General features: G+C 41.7%; 1 protein-coding gene across 3 annotated transcripts in view; it reads left to right on the top strand.

Moving 5' to 3' along the window:
- LOC131128188 (nuclear receptor subfamily 6 group A member 1-A) overlaps positions 1–16,998 on the top strand; it is a 76,948-nt gene that overhangs the window by 46,456 nt on the left and 13,494 nt on the right. For 2 of the 3 annotated variants that reach the window (XM_058070804.1, XM_058070803.1), the window contains one exon: positions 14,505–14,735. In XM_058070804.1, the coding sequence (XP_057926787.1) occupies positions 14,505–14,735 (231 nt within the window). Of the gene's footprint in view, positions 1–2,924; positions 3,084–14,504; positions 14,736–16,998 lie in introns of those variants that run through there. The other variant, XM_058070805.1, reaches the window with a different exon arrangement.

Raw genomic sequence — 16,998 nt, 5'->3', positions numbered from 1 at the left:
CCTCACAGGAACAAATGAGCAGTTGGCCAAAAATGTCCTTTGGGCCACACTTTGGACACCAGTAGTAACGACTGTAAAATAGATATGAGGTCCAATGACGTCATCATAGATAATAATAGATACGTCCTCCAAGCGGCGATGCGGAATGAGCGTGTGCGCCTGCATATAATGTCCTCTGAGGACGGCTGCTGTGTGGTCTGGTCCTGTTTATCTGGAAGCTCTTTGTCTGGGAAGCGGAGAGGTTTTGTCGTGTGTGACGTGTGTGTGGGGGGGTGGCGGGGGAGGGGGGGGGCTCCAACAAAAGAGATGCCCTTTGTTACTCTGACGTTTAGGGAAATGGCAAAAACAAGACATTTGTGCTGATATTGTAAGACAAGTACGGTTCCATGGAAGAACTGAACGGGCCTGCTGGTCTATCAGGAAGGTCAAGGAACGCCCAGGCCAATTGTTTGCCGGAGGTTTGTTTAAGCGTCCATGTTTACTTGACATACACGTCCAACATGCTAGAGGAGTGTTTTCTGATTATACTACACAAACTACCAAGTCTTTTCAAGTGAGTGATACTACTTCAAACGCTTTCCGCCTTCTTTCCACTTCACCTTGCAAAGGGTCCCGTCTTTTGTTAGACTGATTAGAAGTCCTCCAGTCCCACTCGCTGTATATGGAATGGATACGTATGGAATGGATACGTATGGAATGGATACGTACAGTATGGAGCACATAGTACATCAAGCATGCGGCAGATGTCAGAGTTGGAGGGCACACAAACCATGACTGAAAGGTGCCAACCTGAGCCGTTCATCGTTCTTCGTTCCTCGTTCATCGTTCATCGTTCCTCGTTCATCGTTCTTCGTTCTTCGTTCATCGTTCATCGTTCATCGTTCTTCGTTCATCGTTCATCGTTCCTCGTTCATCGTTCTTCGTTCTTCGTTCTTCGTTCTTCGTTCTTCGTTCTTCGTTCATCGTTCTTCGTTCTTCGTTCATCGTTCCTCGTTCATTGTTCTTCGTTCTTCGTTCCTCGTTCTTCGTTCCTCGTTCATTGTTCATCGTTCTTCATTACTCGTTCCTCATTCATCATTTGGTGGAAACCACAGAAGGAAATGTGTGGAGATTGCGTAATTGCGTGTGAATGCCGAGCTGAAATAGCGCATGGAAAATGTGGAATGACTAGAAAAGTTGCTATTTCTGGAATGTGGAAAGCCTTTGTTAGCCTGGATCTTTTAATTTAACTCTGGAACGCTTTGAATGGGTTAGGAATTCCGGGAAATGCACAGACTGATGTTTGACACCGTTATGGAAATGTGAAAATAGTAGGAATTGTCAAGATGAAAGGGAGTTTCTTTTTGGGAAATATGGTCGTTTGTGAAAAGGCGGATTTATCAGGAAGTGCATTGAATGCTCCGCTAGCACGCCGTGCTACCGTTTAGCTTCTGACTGAACGATGACACAATAAATATACACAATAAAGAGCTATTGTTTAATAATTCCGTCAAGTCTCATCTGAGCCTCGTCAGCCTCATGAGCTTTGTCAACAAAATAATAATAAAAATAATGTTGTAATTGTCAACACTTTGTTGATGTTCAAATATGGCTGTCCAATACATTTCAGCTCAGGTGTCATGTCGCATATTAAAACTTCTTTTCATAGAATGTCCTGACGGGGGGGGGGGGGGTACACTTTGACAATATTGACTTACTTCAGCTTCTGTAGCTTCAATTTGTGTCTTTGTTGGAGTAAACATGCCCCCCCCTCCGACTTTATCTTCTTCTCTTGACAATTTCATGTTGGACCATAATCCTTTACTGATATATTTCAATATTCTATCTGTCTACATAATTGTCTACATAGTTGACCGAAATGTCCAACCATCCATTTTCTATGTTGCATATTTTGCATAGAAATGGAAAATATGACTGTGGAAAACGTTACTATTATTTCCCAACTGTTCCTAACTTCTTACTTCTTTGTCTTAAAAAGGGAAGAGATGGAATACAGGAAGAGAATAAATGTACTGCAGTCATGTGACAAGGATGGGGGGGGGGTAGGATTAAATAAGATATGCTTCTTCCTTCTCAATCACTCAATCATAGCAAGCTAACTGCTAATTTAGCAGAGCTCCAAAAAAAAAAAACAAAAACGGTCAGCGTGATCCATTTAATGGGCGTATTTTGAAATGGTCCCATCATATAAATTCATATTACGGCCAATCATATGGCTAAGATCATTTACTTATGATAACCCTGAGTTTGTTAGTTTTTTGTATTTATTGGTGTTTTTATGTTACTTTTTCAATATCAGCTTCATTGGCAACGTAGTTTTTTTATTGGCTTTGTGACCACCACAGATGAATGAAACCTTGTTGCCCGATATAGTGAACATAGGAAGCGTAAATAAGCTATTTAAGACATAAATATGATTAGTTTGTGTGTGTGTGTTACTGTAAATGTCTTCTGAATGTCTCATATTTGTATTTAAGTTCATGTTTATGCTTTAAAATGCTTCATTTAGATACCAAATATGACATTTGCTTAAATAGTAGGCCGTATTGAATAGCATGATATGGATTTATCACGCATATTACATATGACCATATTACACGCATATGACCTGTTTGGTAACCAAACTGAGGCACGGAAGGCTTCAATTAGTTCATGCGGCCGCGTTGTGTCGGCTTCAACCTGTGTTTATGCTTGGACACGCACTTTGGTCCACCCCACAACTGCTGCAGGCTTGGACGTGGGGGGGGGGCTAATTTGGGCAAAAGGGCGGTGGGGGGTGAAGGGCTTGTATTGTAGGACGGCAGTGAAAATAGGACTATCAGTTCCACTCAGATAACCCCTGGCTGTCATTGGACCTCAAGCCGAGCTGCGACCCCGGGGGCTTGAACTGCGGTCATGTGACCAGGCAGTAAAGTGACCAGTGGTGTTGCTCGGCTCCGGCTGTGGTCAGAGAGGAGCAGGCTGTCGAGGAAGGAGGTTGCCGGGGCAAGCAGAAGGGAGCCATGAAGCCATTATTTAGCATGCTCCATGTTTGAATGGGTTCCAGGCAACCTGGGAGAAGCATGAAATGGATACGTGGGAAGGTAAGACCGGAAGACACTGTGGGAATGTTCTTGGGGAACAACAACATTTTGTACTCGGCTCTGTGTTTGTCTTTGAAGGACTGATGTGTTTAAATCGCGTTCACAACACAGAACGTCTTTGCTAATGTCAAATAAGTCGTTATTGAAGCGTTTGGCCCCCGCTAAGGAGCTCAGTGGGGCAGTCCTAGACCACCAGGGCTTCTATGCGCTGTCTTAGTGGATATTGCGTGTGCTGTGACTTACGGAGCGTACATACGCACGGTCAGCTTGATAATGGATGTCCATAGTGACTACGCTAGTGACTTAGTCTTCCACTCCTTTTGGGGTTTCAGGCTTTCCTTCCGCTGAACCAGTCTTGGACTTTGGTGATGGTGTACTTTTCCCGCTTCTTAAATGAGGATTTCTTTTGATGAAAAGCTGCCTTCTTACCCGCCTCGCTCATCCTCACACTCTGAGATGACGATTTTCATTTGGTTTTGTAGCCGCTCTTTGATTGATTGGATATCGCTTATCTTATCTTAACTCAGCAGCCAGTTTGGCAAAGCCGACGCTCCGTTTGATATCGTCCTCCAGAGACTTAGTGTGGCATGTGGAAGAACCATTCTACTGTATGCATCCCCTCCCCCACGTTAATCCCCCACCCAAGCAGCCATGGCGCTTGTGCTCCGGCTAAGACTTCTTCTACTTCTTCTACTGCTGGAACTCCTTGCCTTGCGATACCTTGAAATAGGCTAGCGGCTCGCGTTTGTCCGGAATTGTGCGCCGTGTTCTGGAAGAGACGGAAGCTGAAGCATCTGAAAGGAGAAGGAAAGGAGAGGAAAGGAGAGGAAAGGAGATGGAAAGGGATGTTTGTGTGATGCAGATGCAGGCGACAGGAGCAGTGAGAAGATCAATAGCGACCGTGGGGGGAGGTCAGGGATTCCTGGGACTCCGTAATACCGGTCTAGAAATAGCAGATGAGCAGCTGCTCATTCATTTTCTGACTTGGAGTGAAACAGAGCCGTCATTCGGGCCGCCGACTTGTCAAACCAAACCGTCAAGTCAATCATGTTGCAGACCTTTGTCTTCCAAAGGTGTGTTATTTCAACTGGATGGAACCCTTCCCCCAGCGCACACAAACACACACACACACACACACACACACAAACACACAACTCTCAGTTGGGCTTGCTAGTATTCCCCATCAATGTAGTTTTTGCCAAGATCATTCATGTTTTCGTAGGAAGGTTGTATGTTTTATGGACAATGCTGAGGTCATGGATGCTCCCATTGGTTGGTAAAAGGATTTAACATTTAATTAACGATTACATTCATCATTTATTTCCAATCACTTTCACTGAAAGACTAACCGCTGACCTGACAAATCCCGAGTCTCGTGTGGGCTGACCAGAATTCTTCCCAAATTCTCTTCTAGTGTTGAATATGGTAGAATTTACAGTAAGAGATTGAAGGTTGATTGCTGCTTGGTTATTCTGGTTGCTTTGGGTCTGTCCTAAATGTCCTTAGACTCCATTTACAGTCCAGTACCAAACATTCACCAGGACTAAAGGTTTGCTTGGTTATTCTGGTTGCTTTGGGTCTGTCCTAAATGTCCTTAGACTCCATTCCCAGTCCAGTACCAAACATTCACCAGGACTAAAGGTTTGCTTGGTTATACCAGGAATTAGCTTGCAAAACAGCAACTTAGTAAAGTGAAAAGAATGAATGTACAACATTATCATATAAGCGTTAGTTTAGTTAGGTTAGACCAAAGGTGTTCCAAAGTGCGGCCCAGGGGGCATTTGCGGCTAGTTTGTGTTTGTTGTTTGATTTTTTTTTTTTTTTAGAAATTAAAGACATCCTGCATCACATTACCAGGATGATGAAGCCCAAAAGTTGTTGCTCTGTTAAAAAAGAAATAGTCAGCAAGAATTATTTCAAAAATGTATACCCATGCATCATCTAGAAAAAAGAAGCACTTTATCCATGACAAAATTGTTGTTTTTAACGTTGACTACGAAACTTTTTTTTAAATCCATTAATTATTTTGATTTGTTTTCATTGTAGACTGGATTTTTTTATTGTAAAAAAACATATATGGGAATTGTAGACTTAAAAATAGTAGATAAAAAATAAAATTTTTAGCTTTTTTTTTGCATTTTAGCTTTAAAAAAAAATATTATTTTTTTAAACCATGCTGACTAGAAAATTGTTTTTTTAAACACACTATTCCAGATATGTTTCATATTTTATTTTAAATAGTGGTCTAGAAAACTTTAAAACATTTTCTAGGAATTTCACAATTTTTGGAAACCTAGAAATTAGAATCCAGATACCTTCTGTCCTGACTAGAGTCACAGGTATGCTGGAGCCAATCCCAGCTGTTTTGGGGCAAGATGTGAGGTACACTTTGGCAGAACTCGCAATTTTTTTAAATTCATTGCCCATGAATTCTTTTTATGTTTTTTTTATGGTAGACTAAAAAATAAAAATAAAAAACATTTTGCAGGAATCATTAATTTTTAACTTGGAAAAATTCCACAGGTAATATTTTTTAACTTGTTGTCTCAAAAAATATTCAAGAATTTTTGGTATTATTTTAGATTTGAACATATTGTAGGAATGTTTTTTTATTGTACCCTAGCAACTTCAGGAAAAAAGTTTTTTTAAATAATTAGTTGATTTGTGTTGGTCGTTCTAGACTACAAGACTTCAGTCAATCAATCAAAAGAATTCCGTGGTCCACTATAATAATGAACTATATACTATAATAATGAACCGTTCCTCCATAGGATGGGTCACGTCCGGGTTACATGGTTTCTGTTGTTTTGAATCCAAATTGTAAGATGAAAAACGTATTTAAAAGTTGATATTAAATGAAAGCACACATTGAAATGAGGCCGAGACGCCAACCAAGACGAGGCAGACCCCCTCCATTATTTAACAAAGGTGACCTCATTAACATATCATTAATATGGAGCCTGAGCTCGGTGTAGTATTACTCAATGCTAATCATTCGGCCTCCAAGCCTGGCTGTATATTATCAAGATGGCCGTGTCAACAGGTCGCCATTGTTTCTTTAGAGGAGCCAATCTACAAGCTCATGCACATAACTTAGAAGATTAACATCACACTGCAATTCTGGATCCTGGTCCCAGAGCGTCTTCAGATGCCTTCAGCCTCTGTGAATGCGTTTGATGTGCGTCCGTGTCATGTACATAGCAGACATAGTCAGGGTGGGAGGACCCCCCAACCCCCCCCCCCCCCCCCCCACCCATAGCATAGCATAGCATAGCATAGCCCCCAGGTGGCTTATGGAAGCACACAAGGTGAGGAGCAGATACTGTATGGAATGTGCAAAATAAGGAAATATGAAGGTTGGGATGGGGAGTCTTGGAAGTGGGGGGAGGAGGAAGGGCGCCCGAAGTGGAAAAGTACAGAAGATTCCTCCAAGCAACCCCCGCTCCTCAGCCTGTCTCAGCCTGGCATGATTGTGATGGAAAGCTGGAAACAAAACCTGGAGCCAAAACCCCTTGAGGAGCAGGCCTTGTTGCTGGGTCAGCCCCTCAAAAGGCTGCTTTGCACGACACCCTGGCCTTTGTGTGCTGGCCGTGGGGACAAAGGAGAGATTTGCCCACCGTACTTGTGTCTTCTCAGCATGATGAAGCTTTCACAAACTGCGGAAACCAAGCGTCGGACAATAGACGTTTAGCCGCATCTCCATTCAGTGGGAACACACCCGGGAACTTTTAGCCCGAGACCCGTGGCCGTCTTTAATGCCTTGCTTTTTAGCCTTTGGGGTTTGGGCTACGCAAAAGTACTACAATAGTATTTACAAATGAATACACAATACTTGGTTCCTTGGTCGATTCATCTGAAGCTCGTTGTTTTGATCATGGATGGAGTCAAATGGGCTGGTGGGTTCGGCCATAGAAGAACCAAACCAACATGAAGGAAACACTTAGTGAGGATGACATTTTTGTATTTATTTTTTTTTTTACATGAAAAACCATGAATGGAATGCTGTTGATTATTTGGATAATCGACTGATCATCAATGAATTGTTATAGTTAGAGAGTTATAGTAATGGTATGATAATAATCTTCCACCAAAAGACTCAGATTTATGTTTTATGGTTTTTCAGATTATTTTAACTAATCTATTTGAGATTTTAGTAGATGGACATCAAGTATTTTTGACCGTGATTTGACATATTTAAACGATTCTAGAGTTGCTTTCTTGTTTTCTTGCCAAGAGTTTAAAGATGCTCAATTTCATTTCCTGGTTTACGTTAAAAGTTTGGAATGAAACCCAGGCTGACCCCTGGGAAACAATGCAGCCTTTAATGGCTTTCGGGGGTAGTAAGAGTGTGTGTGCGTGTGTGTGTGTGTGTGTGTGTGTGTGTGTGTGCGCGTGTGTGTGTGTGTGTGGGAAGGTTCCCTCCTTTATTGTTTTTTTAGCCAGAGAATGACTACAGTATACTACGTCTTCTGGCCAAGCCACCGTTGGTTGTTCACGCCCGAAAAGGAGTAGGAAGAAGCAGCTTTTATGTACTCTAATTTAGTTTGTTCAGTTCCTGTGTTAACATAGTACGCCGCCGTTTCATAACGGCTCAAAAGTAGAAAAAATAGTAGAAGTGGGCGATACTGTAAATGGTGGAATAGTTCCGATAGCAAGTAAATGCAGGATCGGTATTGATACCAATTGATTCCAATCACGATACTGTACACGGGTTGAATGATCTCACAACGGGCACAGTCTCCCACGCCAAGCTAAAACTCAAGTCTGAACCCCTGATGTCACTTCCTGTGGAGACACATTGCACATTTACAGTATTTACAGTATTTACAGTATTTACAGTATTTACAGTATTTACAGTATTTACAGTATTTACAGTATTTACAGTATCCACGATACTGGATGCTACATACTGGGAAAATGATTTGAACAGTTTACAACATCAAATGGGAATTGTGATTATAATAATAATAAATTCAATAGTAAATATAATAGTCATATTCATAATCTAATGAATACATTGAAGGAATGAAGTGCAATAATCTTCAAGCTTGTTGTAAGAAATCAGTGCAGGCGTACTTTTGGTGACCTCATTCCCCGACGTTGGAAACACCCAAGACACCCACACGGTCCCAACGCCAATAATAAGGCAAGGCACTCCACTGAGTTACCTACTGAGTTAAACTGAGTTAAAATAATCAGTATGGAGGAAAATACAAGTGATTCTTGTGGTGTTTGATCTTAAGGTTATTAGTGAGTATTACGTACTGTATGTACATACTGTACTTGGTTAGCGTTGATGTTTGTGTGTACTTTTGGCTGTGCTCCTCCATTAGCGAACATCCGCTATGTAAATGAGTAGTTGTCCATATAACTACTACTACTACTACTACTACTACTACTACTACTACTACTACTGCTTTGTTTCACCCACCAAGGCTGAGCATTATTATCTCAGCTCTGCTTCTTTCTACTCCTTTTTGGCCGGCCACCAACCAATAGTGAAAAACTGTCGATTGATAATTAATAATCCCATAAAAATGTACATTTTCTTCTCTCCTGCTACCTTGAGGTTGACTTTCGATTTCGGATCATCATTTTCAATAAAAGTGACTAATGCAATTGTTAGATCTCCCTTAAATATCCCTCACACACTTAGCATAAAATGTATAGCTACTCACCGCTATGTTTTTCCTCACCGCTAATTATTCAGGAATTAATGGAATCATTTAGAAAATATTACAGCTTATGAATAAATAAGTATTTCAAAATAGGAAGTTACTTTTCAATCACACTGTGTATAAGTTTCACGTTTGCGTCTCATAGCAACTACGGTGCGTTCAAGGACTGCTGTATAAAGTGTGAAATCTCAACGCTTGAGGAAAAAAACATTATGAATGAAGTATTAAGACAATTACACGTAAAAATGCTGGGCTTTTTTTTAACAGTGGTACAAGTATACTGTAAATGTCCCAACTCAGCAGGTACATGTATTCATAAGATACTATTTTGTTTGTTTAGTTTTTTTACACCTATAAGAGCGGCCCGCCTCTTATTGACCACAGAAGATGGAGACCACTCCACAACCGTGTTGCGTACATTTGACCTTATCATGTACCATACTTATAAATGATCAAAAAACTAGGATTGAGATGTCTTCTCTGCAGACAAAATACATAAATAAATCCACATTCTGGACTGTATGATGTATGATGAATGGACTGTAAATAAGATTTTATTTTATGTAAATGACTGTAAGATCTTTCAGCAGCGGACGAGGTATGCGAGGTAGATTGTGTACATTTATTCACGGAATAGCGGCTCCTTTTAGGTGTCCCTTTTAGGAATCCTTCCATTTAGTGTTGTGAACACAGTATTCCCACATACTGTACATCTGTAAAGCTAGGAGAACATCCGCAGTATTTTTGGTGTAAACCAAAGCCAGTCAAAGCTGGAGTCCATTTTTCTCCATCTTGGCCGGGAGGTGAAAGGCACCAGCGAAGCGATAGCGATAGCCCACGGTTCGGAAAGCACGATAAGGAAGTGTAGCCATTGAGTGAACGTCATGAATATTTAACTGTCATGTCCTGAGAAGGAAAGGGAGGAGTCGCAGGACCCGGCACGCTGAGATCAAGTGTGTGAAGGTGTGAATCGGCCCGTTTTATATGGCGGCCATGCACTTGAAAGACGGGGTGATAAATTTGGCAAATAAGCCGGAGTGAAGGCCGCTAGAGCTGTCGGCTTTTTGAAAGAAGGTAGGAATTTCACAAAGGGAGGTTAGTGGAATATATGGTTTCCATGGGGTCCGTCGGCACAGGGCTGGCAAATGGCCACCTGCATAAACGAGGACGCGTCGCCTCATTTATTCCATCTTCCTGGGCGTCTCCAGCAGCCCTGAAAAATACTGAAATCTATTAGTTCGCCCTCAGTACCAACTTTAATCTTGTGCCTTTGCTTCTTTAAAGTACCCGATGACACGTGTTCTTTCTTGTAAAAAATACACAATGCCAAAAAAATTCATTCATTGATTAATTTTAAGAAAGGTTTTTTATAGCTAAAGATATGTTATTGTTTATTTATAGACTAAATAAAACACTAATGTTATGGTAATGTCAAATACTAATAATGTAATATTCCCTTTCATGTGTCATCTTAGAATCTGTAAAGTTGTGGTATTGCCGTGTATGACGTATTTTCTCACAGGCGGTTCACACTTTTGATAAAACCTTTGCAGCATTTCTTGATTTTCTTTCTTGATTCATTTCTTTTCAACTGTTTTAAAAGCAGCATTTCCTTTGTGATGTATTAAACCGACCAGTAAACTCTCTTCCTGCCTGTTTGACGGGTAATAAAGACACACGTTCCTGGCATCAGGACTAGGGGGATCTGGACCAGCAAAGGCCAGGGAGCAGTGTGTGGCCAACAAAAGTGACAGTCCAAAGAGAGAGAGCGATATCCAAAGTTAGCGTCTTCTCATGACTGAGCTTGTTTATTCATCAACGGATGGATGGATGGATGGATGGATGGATGGGTGGATGGATTGTTGGATGGATGGATGGATGGATGGATGGTTCCAGTCTCTCGACTGCATCAGCATCATCACGTATCCTCTGTTGCCTGTTGCGGTTTTAGTAGGGGAAGTATAACGAACGGACCTGAGTGCAGATGGGAGTGCGGTGAAACCCAGTGAAATGTGCCCAAGCGGGGTTCTAACCTTGATTCTGTAATTCCTCAATGGTCTGATAGGTTCATGCTCACTGGTTGCCAAAGACCATCCTGCTTCTTGCTTCTATGTGAAGATGCAGCAAGAATGAATATCCTGCCGGTGAAAGATGGAGATAGCCTATATGTCATAGCTTAACCCCCCCCCCCATGGCGTTAATCAGTCAAAGAAAGAAATAGTCATCTCAGGATGGCGTCACCCTATGATGCCCCATTGTCTTGCATGGGGTGGCAGCAAATTTAAAGCTGTCACCTTTTAAATGCTAATCCATCCCTGGGCTTTTAGAAGTCCTCAGTCCCCAATCAAAAGACTTGATAGCATATGTCCCCCGACCCTACCCGAGTCAACCACCCCCACCCGGTGTCCTTCTGCTTACCTTTAAGTACATGAACCTTGCAGCTTTCCATGAAACCCCCAACCCCCCCCCCCTTCCCAGAGCGGCTTACGCTGGCTTTATGTCTTTGTGTCGTCACAGCAGCGTCCCTCCCACGATGTCCTCACGCTTTCAAAGATCAACGTGTGCAATTCCCCTCCCAAACACAAGGGGCGGTGTTCTCTAGTGTCATCCATCCATGACACTGAACCAATTGTACACGTGCAGGAAATGACGCACTGGAAGCCCACCAGCCCTTTAGATAGCAAGGTTACATTTTGGATACTGGAAATGATCCAAATACAAGCCAAATATACATCCAAATATACATCCAAATACAAGCCAAATATACATCCAAATATAGATCCAAATATAGATCCAAATACAAGCCAAATATAGATCCAAATACAACCCAAAATAGATCCAAATATAGATCCAAATACAAGCCAAATATACATCCAAATATAGATCCAAATACAAGCCAAATACACATCCAAATATAGATCCAAATATAGATCCAAATACAACCCAAATATAGATCCAAATACAACCCAAATATAGATCCAAATATAGATCCAAATACAACCCAAATATAGATCCAAATATAGATTCAAATATAGATCCAAATACAAGCCAAATATAGATCCAAATATAGATCCAAATACAACCCAAATATAGATCCAAATACAAGCCAAATATAGATCCAAATACAACCCAAATATAGATCCAAATATAGATCCAAATACAAGCCAAATATAGATCCAAATATAGATCCAAATATAGATCCAAATACAACCCAAAATAGATCCAAATATAGATCCAAATACAAGCCAAATATAGATCCAAATACAACCCAAATATAGATCCAAATATAGATCCAAATATAGATCCAAATATAGATCCAAATACAAGCCAAATATAGATCCAAATATAGATCCAAATATAGATCCAAATATAGATCCAAATATAGATCCAAATATAGATCCAAATATAGATCCAAATACAAGCCAAATATAGATCCAAATATAGATCCAAATATAGGGTTACATAGAAGCTGCTTTTATTTACAGTTGTCAATTATGAAGTGGTGAGGGATTATTGTACACCAAAAGGATTTTTTCCTGGTATTGAGTAGAATTTGGTAGATATTTAAAATTCAAATTTCCAAAATGCACGAGCCTGCTGGCTGGTTGCTCATGCATGCTCCCTCGTTTCAAGCTACAATATCTTCTTCATTTCAGTGATAGTTGGAGACACAGTCTACCGTGTCGTTTGACCAGTCCAACGACTGGTGACAGTCACATAATACCCCCCCCCCCCCCCCCGCCCCCCAGGTAAACAGCATTAAGGGCATACGCTCACTCATCCAATTGTACCACGCCTCGGCCCACTTACCACATCCTTTGTGTTACATAGCAGCTGCCCTTCTTCTACGTTGATGAATGTGATGGCTCCTCTGTAGAGCAATAGCAGCTGGATTGTAGCATCGCGTGGACATCGAGGGAGATGTCTGTGGATTGGCAAACTGGACTGGTGGTCATCCCTTTTAAGAACGGGGCCCGGAGGAGGGTGTGTTCCAACTACTGTGGGATCACGCTGCTCAGCCTTCCTGGTAAGGTCTAGCAGAGGTTCATCTGTTGGATAGTCTCTCGGATTCAGGTGGACCCGTGTGGGTTTCGTCTTGGTTGTGTAACTGTGGATCAGCCCTACACTCCTGGCAGGGTCCTTGAGGGTGCCCAATGATTCTATGTGTATTTTGGGGACTTGGAGAAGGCATTGGACCGTGTACCTCCAGGAAGTACATCTGGGTGGATGTACAGTAAACGGCTACACGTGGAGGAATAGAAGTGATGGACACGTCACAGAACGAAGGAAAAGTCATCATTTCTGTCCACTAACTTGTTTAGTTAGCATTTTAGAAATGTAAAAAATGGAAGAATAAACAAAAATAAAGTATCTGTAATTTGAAAAAATATAACTAATACTATGGATTAGTTTGAGCCTGTTAAAAAAACGAAAAATATCATAGCAGCCATCGCATCCTTGTTTTCTCGTTTTCCGTTTGCGGCCCTCCGTGGAAGAGGTTTGGACACCCCCGTTCTAAAGTAATGCTCCGCAGGAAAAAGACTCATTAAACAGGCATCGTTATTGGCTTGCCCCCGGGTCCCCTGGGGGGTAAAGGTCCCGCCCGTTTGGAGAGCAGTGTGATAGAGAGTGGTATCCATGTTCATCATCAGCTCAGCAGGCCAGCACATCCAATAAATACGACATACAGGAATCCCTCGCCATGTTGCTCTTCAACTTTATGGCCTGGTGGTTTTTTGAGGCTCCTTTCTGTACTTTTTGGTAAATTCCAGCTTGGCCTTGGTATTCTTCTTTGCATCTTCTGTTGCAGCCATTGTACTTTAATTCATGAATCATGAAGTCTTCCATGATGAGTCGAATGTAAAAAAGCTTCACTGCTGCCCTCTGCTGGTTGTTGCTGATGTCACCAACACTCCTTTTAGGCTCTTTCTTTCCAGCATTCCCAATGTTCCTGTCAACTGCTGATTTATTCCTCCGTCTACCTGCTCCATGTCTCCCACTTCCTCTCTTACTCTACATTCCAAATGGAGTAGTGACCATGATCAATGTTTGTGCGATGCTTCTGATTGACTTTCCATCTTCCCTCATCATTGCTTTTCACCCATAGACGGCTCTCTGGTTTTGTTTTGTTTTTTACCATAAAATGCATTCTACACAAGCAGAACCTGAAACAGAGCATAGACATCAGTGCAATTTATTGATTGAATAAGTTATTGATTGAAATGAATAATTGATGTAGGACACACCTGTCAGGCACATGATCCAATGAGCGACCTCGAAGTTGTGTATCGGCTCCAGATGTAAATACCTGGAAATAAGAGCTGACATGTTGCTCGTCTCTTCATGACTGACCCAAATGTCTTCAGCCCACCACCAAAATAAAGAAACTGACGTCCCTGCTCCTATGCTTCCTATGCTTCCTATGCTTCCTATGCTTCCTATGCGCGTGTTCATCTGTTAGTCAAACACGGTCTGATTAAGGGGTTCAAGACTTGGTTTCACCCCAATTAATGCAATCATTTCATCATTTTTATAGAATTAGAAAATGTCGAGAGGCTGCTGCCTCCTCATCAGAGCTTTAGAATGAATAAAAATATGCAAAGTTCTCTGTCCTTGTACCAAATCCAATTTGACAAACTCCCACTAGACTTGCAAGCGCCTCGCTAGCACTTCAGCCCCAACCACCCCCAGGACTGCAACGGAACATCTGCCCAATAAATCTGTTTTCTATGTGTTTGTTCAGATGATCCAGCTGAGCAGCGTACCTGCCTCATCTGTGGCGACCGAGCCACAGGCCTGCACTACGGCATCATCTCTTGCGAGGGCTGCAAGGGCTTCTTCAAGCGCAGCATCTGCAACAAGCGCGTGTACCGATGCAGCAGGGACAAGAACTGCGAGATGTCGCGCAAGCAGCGCAATCGCTGCCAGTACTGCCGCCTGCTCAAGTGCCTCCAGATGGGGATGAACCGCAAAGGTAAAGTGGAACGCAGCCAATCTCAGCACGGGGGACCATTCCGTACACGTCTCCATGCACTGCCAGCGATACCGTACTTTAACCTTACATGGAACCTTCTGGAGATACCATGACATAATCTTTTAGTTCACATCAATCTGATCTGATATGGTGCAATTTCTTGCCATATGATGTCATTCAACATGATGCAAATAAGGGAATAACTGGAATTCAGGATGGTCCTCCAAAAAGGATTTGGCTTTATTCCTTCTAGGCACTTGGCGGTAAATTCTACTAAAGTACTGTTTGTCTTTTTTACTACGCACCACTTCTTCATCATTCTTTTTGCCATCTTAAAACAGCAACAACTTTCCAAAAACAACTTTCCTCCCGCTTTCCCATCGGCTATGCAATTCCGATAGCAGTGGTTCAGTGGTGGAATCGAACAATTCAACAATAATTACTGCTGTAAAAATACAGTATACAGCAACAGCAAAGTTCAAGTGACACTTTCAATAGTGGAATCTATGTTTATATTCCTGGCTGCTAAACATACTGCTAATATGAATGCGCTAGCAGTTAGGCTAATACAGTAATACACTAGCAGGCTAATACAGTAATACACTGGCAGGCTAATACAGTAATACACTAGCAGGCTAATACAGTAATACACTGGCAGGCTAATACAGTAATACACTGGCAGGCTAATACAGTAATACACTGGCAGGCTAATACAGTAATACACTGGCAGGCTAATACAAGTAAGTAATACACTGGCAGGCTAATACAAGTAATACACTAGCAGGCTAATACAGTAATACACTGGCAGGCTAATACAAGTAATACACTAGCAGGCTAATACAGTAATACACTGGCAGGCTAATACAAGTAATACACTAGCAGGCTAATACAGTAATACACTAGCAGGCTAATACAGTAATACACTAGCAGGCTAATACAGTAATACACTAGCAGGCTAATACAAGTAATACACTAGCAGGCTAATACAGTAATACACTAGCAGGCTAATACAGTAATACACTAGCAGGCTAATACAAGTAATACACTGGCAGGCTAATACAGTAATACACTGGCAGGCTAATACAGTAATACACTGGCAGGCTAATACAGTAATACACTGGCAGGCTAATACAGTAATACAGTAGCAGGCTAATACAGTAATACACTGGCAGGCTAATACAGTAATACACTGGCAGGCTAATACAGTAATACACTGGCAGGCTAATACAGTAATACACTGGCAGGCTAATACAAGTAAGTAATACACTAGCAGGCTAATATAGTAATACACTGGCAGGCTAATACAGTAATACACTAGCAGGCTAATACCGTAATACACTGGCAGGCTAATACAGTAATACACTAGCAGGCTAATACAAATAATAAATATAGAAAAAAATATATATAAATATAGAAAATATAGAAACTTCCTGCTGTTTGCTACGAACATCCATACTGTTTTACTAGTAGTTACCAGTAGTTTATGTGCCCCACGGCTTCCGTCCGTATTCAATACAAAACGTGAAATAACGATGGTGCATTCATGGCACCTGGGGAACAGCATAAGGGGTGAAGTTGAACATGAATAAAACGGCGTTTAATACCCACAAACGCATCGCGGTGAATCTAGTTTTCACCGTCAATTGCATCCATAACCAGTGAATGAGCCATGAAGTCGCATGACGCGCATGCGCATCGATGTATGGATTCATAGCCATTATTTTCCCCAGCCTTAAGCCGCATGTGTGGAATGGATGTTGGGATGTTGGGATGTTGGGATGCTGCCTGCAGCTGCTGGCCCCGCCAAGGAGAGCTTCCCTTAGTCCTTAGTCCTTGGTCCTTGGTCCTTGGTCCTTGGTCCTATACCGCCCCCCGGTGGCCAAGTGGGTGACGCCTGTCAAGCCTGATTTGTAGGAGAACATTTCATTTGTTTTTGTCTCGCCTCATGAAACTGATGGCTTAACTCCCATTTTGAAGAAAACATATTGCAAGAAGTTTTATGAATTCAGCTGACAGACAAACCCTGTCGTCTTGCCAGCTAAAACAGGAAGGAATAAAAAGCAGGAGAAATCCCACATGGCAGTACTTTATCTGAAAGTAGGATTGATGATCGTGCTGAGGTAGAAATACATGACTTAGCATCACTATGCTATTAATTATGATAGTAGCATGGTCATAAAAGTAATATCATAGCGGTGGGAAACAATTCTAACCTGTAGGAAGACTTTAAACGTGTTAATAGGTCTATTACTTCCATGACTGA

Source organism: Doryrhamphus excisus, chromosome 4 (genome assembly GCF_030265055.1).
Source record: "Doryrhamphus excisus isolate RoL2022-K1 chromosome 4, RoL_Dexc_1.0, whole genome shotgun sequence".
NCBI classification, from domain to species: Eukaryota; Metazoa; Chordata; class Actinopteri; order Syngnathiformes; family Syngnathidae; genus Doryrhamphus; species Doryrhamphus excisus.
Note: the sequence above shows the minus strand (reverse complement) of the source record. Positions and strands in the feature narration are given on the sequence as shown.